Genomic DNA, 6,594 nt, shown 5'->3' with positions numbered 1-6,594 from the left:
CTCTCTCTCTCTCTCTCTCTCTCTCTCTCTCTCTCTCTCTCTCTCTGTTATGTTTTTGAGATATGTAGTCTTCGCTGGCCTTGATTTCAGTATGTAGACCAGGCTGGCTCCAAACTCACAGAGTTCTGCATGATCCTGCCTCCTGAGTGTTAGGATTAAAGGTATGCACCTCCAATCCGATTTCCCTCTGTTTTTAAAATGTCGTTTAAAAAAATCCAAAATGGGTGGTGTTATCTATGAGAATATACTCCATTGTATTCTAATGGGGTCATTTTATGGGTGGCTTCTGTAGGCGGGTTATGAGATTTTGAGAATTTGGGTTTTTGGTTTTTTGCTTCTTTTTTTGTTTTTCGAGATAGGGTTTCTCTGTGTAGCCCTGGCTGTCTTGGAACTCACTTTGTAGACCAGGCTGGCCTCAAACTCACAGAGATCTGCTTGCCTCTGCTGTCTGAATGCTGGGATCAAAGTCAAGCACTACCACACCTGGTGATTTTGAGGACTAGTGGGGTCCAGAGTGGGTTTTGGTCAAGAATGCAGCACAAGGGCTGTTCTTATTAAGATGTGTAGCATCTGACTGCCCTGTTTGCTGACATGAGGGGATGTCTGTAGTTATTCTGATGTTCCTGCTGATTATTATTCTGGTTATTCTGGTCTTCCCACCCTGAAATTCAGTTTCTATAGTAAGGAAGATTTTTTCCACTATGTCTTTCTATATCTGTCTATCACATGGTAAGGAAGTTACAATGCACATGTGTGTGCAAGGAAGTACACACACACACACACACACACACACACACACACACACACACACACACACACGGTCGGAACAAATCCTGAAGAGTCGGTTCTCTCCTAACCCGGAAGGATCCAGCAATCAGACTCAGATTATCAGTCCTGCATGCAAGCAACCGTACCAACAGAGCCATCTCGCCTGCCTAGAGCCTTTACAGTATAAAACGGTGGGAAAGAGCATTTATATTACTTAATTACACCCTTTTTAAAAGCTGTGGTTACTGGGGTGGTCCAGAGGAAATACAGAAGTCAACAACGTGTTTCCAGGAAGCCCTGGCTTTCTGGCTGTCTGTTGCAGGTGGAAAGAAAGGGAACCTAGTGATTCTTCCTTCTGTCTTTCTAGCTGGCAGCCGGTGATGCCCCAGGCAGAGGCTCTGACCCTGGATGCTCCTCCCCAGAGGAACATTAGCAAGTTTCCTTCCAACAGATACGAGGTACTTGGTTCTCCTTGTTTCAAAGGTGGGGAAATGCTTTGCATTATGAAGTCTATGGGTTTGTTATCGGAACAAAGGAGTTGCTTCTGCATCAGGTGTCTATATGATTGTGACACTTTCCCAGGAAACGGCTGCTCTCCAGGGCATCTCACGCTGTTCAGGATGCAGTGTTACTTATAGGTTCTTATAGTAACCCCGTGAGATCACAGCAACACCGATAAGAAAGCAGGAACTCGGAGGGTAACAGTTGCCCGGCTCCCTGTGCCTCGCTCTGACACACTGGGACAAGTCTGTGTGGCCTTCACAACCAGCTCCAGTCTGGTTTGCTCCATCGGTTACTCCGATCGCTCTGTCACTGGTTGGTTTTGGAGTTTGGGCTTCCTGAGTCTCTGAACTAAGTCACACCCCATATAGATTGGCCTGAATGGGCAGATTTATGGATACTTTAAGCCAGCCTCTCTCCCCTGAGAACAGCAGGGGTGGTCATGGCACAGGCGGCCACGTGTGCGGATATAGCATGCTTTCAGAATTTCCTAACTAACATTTAAACGTCTAATTTTTCCCCCAGTTGTTAGAGCTCAAGAGCTACGAAGGGGAGTATGTCAAAATAAGTGAACTTTTTAAAGCGTCCATGAAATATCACAGGATTGTAAAGATAAAGAGGATATGGAATGAACAACTCTTCCAGGCTTTTGAAAGGTGACATAATCAGACCTCGTTTGGGGACATGTTATTACGGTAGACTGAGAGGGGAGTATTCACTTTATTTTATTTTTGCATTTATTTATTTGGGGCGAGGGTGTGGGGCATGCATGCATGTCATAAGACCACTTGCTGGAGACATATCCTCCCCCCCCCCCCCCCCCCCGTGGGTCCAGGAGATTGAGCTCAGGCTCCCGTGCTCAGTGGTGGCCCTCTTGCCGGCCCAGTGTTCCTGGTACTGAATCTCACATTTCTCCGTATTAGGAAAGCATTACTGATGGGGAATAAAACTGAGATGCGCCTGTTTCACGCAACAAGTCGTGTTCATGTGGATTATATCTGTCAGAATAACTTCGAGAGGATTCTATATGGAAGTTTGGAGAACAGATATGGAAAAGGTTTGTGCTGGAGTAGAGCAAGCCAGGGTTCCAGCTCCTCGCATGCTTTTGTTGAGATGTTCTTGGCATTGCTCTGTAAACCTGCATGTCTGGACTTCATTGGCCTTGGGAGAAAAATGAGCTGAGTTACCTTCAGCCTGTGCTGGGCTGTGGGTGTTAGGCCTCGGCCCTAGGTCTTCTGTCTTGATTTTTTTCTCTGGGAACAACACAAGGGCTTCACACCTGTAAACTGCTCCGTCTACTGGCTATGTTGTCTGCCATTAGGACTTAGAGGAGATGCTTCTTGCCCAGTGTCTGTGTCTGCAGAGCCTTTCAAACTAGCTTTGTATTGACACCGCTGGATTCCAGTTAGGAATGGGGAAAGGAACCTGGCAGTGGTGGCGTGTGTCTTTATTTCCAGCACTCGGGAGACAGTGGCAGGAGAATCTCTATTAGTTCGACGTTAGTTAGCCTGGTCTGCAGAGTGAATTCCAGGACAGTCAAGACCCTGTCTTGAAAACCATAAAACAAAAGGCCCTGGAGAAGAGGCCCCTCCTTATCCCAGCCACACTGGGTTTTCAGGGGTTTGCCCACACCCAGAATCTTACTCCTCTTTTTGTTGATGAATCATTCACTCTTGGTGGATGTTTAAGGAATATGTATTGATATAGTCAGGCCTGGCAGTACAGCGTAGTATAGGACTTTGTAGTGGCGACCAGACCTATCACAGTGAAAAATGATACAAAATAGCCAGATATGGTAGTATATGCTTTTAATCTCAGCACTTGGGAAGCAGGGGCAGGAAGACCTCTGAGTTTGAGTTTAGCCTGGTTCACAATAAAGAGTCCCGGGACAACACAGTGAGACCTTGTATATAAAGTAAAGCAATAATAAAATACAGAAGGCATGCCACCCCTTCTGGGAGTCAGAGGCTCACTGGACCACTGAAACAGAGCTGTAGTTAGCAATCTAGTAAAAAAAGTGAGGGGCTGGGAACAGCTAGGAAGGAGCATAGCAGTGACAGCCAGAGTCAGTGGCCACAGACATGTGGTGGCTGGTAGATTTGTTTGTATGTTTGGTTACTTTCCAGTTCCTGACTAACTTTGTAAGTCTACAGAGGGATCCTGGATGGACCAATTCTCTTGAAAAAGAGTTTGTTCTTTTGCATCCCCCCTCCCCCAGACTGGGTTTCTCTGTAGCTTTGGAGCCTGCCCTGGAATTTGCTCTTTAGACCAGGCTGGCTTCGAACTTACAGAAATCCGCCTGCCTCTGCCTCCCGAGTGCTGGGATTAAAGACGTGCACTGCCCGGCTGAAAATCAGTTTGTTTTGATTAAACCTTGGCAAGAGAACAGGAATGACAGACACAGTGGGAGGTGGGGGAAGACACAGCAGAGCAGTTCAGGCTCAGTTAAAGGACCTGAGTTTGAGCCTCACAGCTCAAGTGAAAAAGAAAATCAAGGCATAATGACATCATAGGCTTGTGATCTCAGTGCTGGGGAGGCAGCCAGGTAGAGCGCTGGCTCTCACTGACTGGACAATGAGAGATCCATACAGTCGATAGATGTGGATGGCACCCGCACACCTGCACCCCAGGTTGTCCTCTGACTTACACACAAGCTCATTTAAACACACACACAGTCTGGGCTATCTCAAAGCTCCACAACAGGGCTGGGGATTAAGCTCTAGGCTGCTTCTCCGGTGAGTTTGTGTCATTACACCCTGCAGCCTCCAGAGGGCGCCTTTCCTCAAGGCATTTTTCCTCTTGTCCCTTGGGTCCGGTTTATGACAGCAACAGCCCTACTTTTGACATCAGTTTTCTGCCTCTGTAGCTTATCTTGTAATTGTGACTAAGGTGTGTGTATGTGTGCACACGCGTGTGTGTGCATACAAGTACATATCTGTTTTTTTCCTTTTCCACCCAGTCTGAGTTCCCAGCCCTTGGAATGACATCACCTACATTCAAGATGTGTTATTAAACCTCTCTGGAAATGATATCGTGTGTGGAAGTATGCCTCCCACCGGACTGGGAATGCAGTTAAATTGATGATGACGATTAACTCTGTCAGTAGGGCGTTACTGGCAGGTGTTTCGTCCATACCAGCATCTGATTCTCTGTGTCCTGTTTTAACCTGTACTCATCGATAACAATTCTCTACCTTTCTCTGATTATTTCCAGGAAATTACTTTACAAAAGAAGCCATCTCTTCCCACAAAAATTGTCCATACGATGCCAGAAACAGTGTTATGTTTGTGGCCCGAGTCCTGGTTGGAGATTTCACTGAAGGAAACATGATGTACAATAGCCCTCCTGCGCACTACGACAGCTGTGTGGATAGCAGGTTGAATCCCTCCGTCTTTGTCATCTTCCAGAAAGAGCAGATTTACCCAGAGTATGTGATTGAGTACTCGGAGCCAGAAAGAGACAAAACCTGCATAATTAGTTAGAAATGACGAACACCGCGCCGAAACCATTCTGCACTTCTAGGACCAAATCATCCCCAGACGGTAGTTAGACTTTCGCGTTTCCTTGCTACGTTACCGAATGTCTTAAATCAGCCATTCTCAAACTTTTCTCTCTCCAAATTCAGTCCTGGGCTGTACCCCCCCCCCACACACACACACACAAGAGCGAGGCAGTGTGCTCTTTGTTAAAACTCTCCATGATGCCAGCGTTTTGAAAAGATTGCATTGTCTTAACGTTACCAGTCAGGCTGACTTCCGAATTGTCTGGAATCGACTTTGCTCTTTCTCATCCCCTCTTTGTTTTTGCTGTTTATGTAGCACCGTTGTAGTTTCACTGAAGTTGAATTGGGTTTTAGTTTGGGAACTTTGACAGTAATGTAATCCTATTGATTGAAATAGGGACATAAGACATTGCAGCTATGGGCAGAAAACCTGCTGAGGGAAAAGAGTCTCAAAGTTCAATTTTAACGCAATTGAGACACAAAAGCAGCAGCAATACTATTACGCGACGAAACGGATCTGAGGGGCGCATCGCTTTAGCTCTGCGTCCGCTGGAAAGACAGGCTCCATGGAGCTGACGCTGACACACATAAGAGCCCCCACGTATAGTTCAGAAGCAGCTCACTGGAGTCAGCTGGCTCTTGGTGTCCACGTTCTAATTCATGTGATCACAGGGGACACTTCTTGCAAGTCAGACTTTCGTGGGATCATCTGGATTTTAGTAAGATGAAGTTGCAGTACTGGTAAACCCGAGTGCTATTGGCATTTGCAGGCAGAGGTAGAAAAGGGTCACCAGAAACCGGGAAAGCCGTCCCTGTTTGAAGGTCGGGCTCGCAAGTCTGGTTTGCTGGTGAGCGCCAAAGCAGTAGGCAGAAAACGATGTCCCACATAGCTCTTCCCGTGCTAGCTGCATCTGTTTGGAAAACATAGCAGGTGTGTTTTCTAACAGCATTTAGGATGCCTGGACCATTATTTTCTTCCTTGCAACGTACAGATCAGGTCTTTCTTCCAATCCCCCTCCTCAACATTCTATAACCAGTTCCTGCAGTTTCCTGTCCTGTGTTGTTAGTGGGCATTTGGTCAGATGCTTCACTTTGATGGTCTCCACCAGTGACGCTGGATAGAGCATTTTTTAGAGCAGGGCTCTTTTCTGGGGTGCATGCCACAATTTTTTTCAACTGATTTTTCTTTTTCTCATGTGGAATCTTGTACTTTGGAATACTCCTCCTCTGACTTAGACCATGCTGTAGACATGTAGTGTATCCAACTTCCCAGTAAGCTAACTTCTAGTTCCATATTGACCAGTCGTCTCCGGTTCAACAGGTCCAAAATGGAGCCTTCTATTCACCTCTGGGTCAGGGGTCAGTTCCTGGTGTGTTTGTCCCCCCACCCCACCCCGAGCCTTAAATAGTGTCACTTGCTCCCTGCTATGCAGCCCAGGCTCCTAGCTTCCCCTAACCTCTTACACATCATAGTTATTTCCAAGTCCATTTTCACCCCCCCCCCCCATAAGCCCTTCTGTAGTCCTTGCTGTTCTTAATAGGGTTTCTCTCTAGCCTTGGAGCCTGCCCTGGAACTCACTCTGTAGACCAGGCTGGTCTCGAACTCACAGAGATGCGCCTGCCTCTGCCTTCCAAGTGCTGGGACTAAAGGCCGCGCCACCACTGCCCTGCTTCCTTGTGGTTCTTGATGACTTTTGCACCTGATTCTATTCAGTGGTTCTCAGTGAACTGTTCCCTCCCCTCCCCGCAACTAGGCAATATCTGTTTCAATCTCCAAAGTGCGATTCAGACATAGCTTCTCCACATAATTCCATTGATTAAAA

The 6,594-nt window shown here is 46.8% G+C and overlaps 1 protein-coding gene across 1 annotated transcript in view; it reads left to right on the top strand.

Moving 5' to 3' along the window:
* The window catches only part of Zc3hav1 (zinc finger CCCH-type containing, antiviral 1), a 43,721-nt gene extending 37,387 nt beyond the window's left edge, over window positions 1–6,334 (top strand). Inside the window, exons 10-13 of the mRNA XM_005365839.3 lie at window positions 1,136–1,226; window positions 1,795–1,925; window positions 2,193–2,326; window positions 4,483–6,334. Coding sequence (XP_005365896.2) covers window positions 1,136–1,226; window positions 1,795–1,925; window positions 2,193–2,326; window positions 4,483–4,751 — 625 coding nt within the window. The 3' untranslated portion in view covers window positions 4,752–6,334. The remainder of the gene's footprint in view (window positions 1–1,135; window positions 1,227–1,794; window positions 1,926–2,192; window positions 2,327–4,482) is intronic.
* Window positions 6,335–6,594: the final 260 nt, after the last annotated feature.

The sequence above is a fragment of the Microtus ochrogaster genome, unplaced genomic scaffold (genome assembly GCF_000317375.1).
Source record: "Microtus ochrogaster isolate Prairie Vole_2 unplaced genomic scaffold, MicOch1.0 UNK4, whole genome shotgun sequence".
Lineage (NCBI taxonomy): Eukaryota > Metazoa > Chordata > Mammalia > Rodentia > Cricetidae > Microtus > Microtus ochrogaster.
This window is presented reverse-complemented; position numbering and strand designations above follow the sequence as displayed.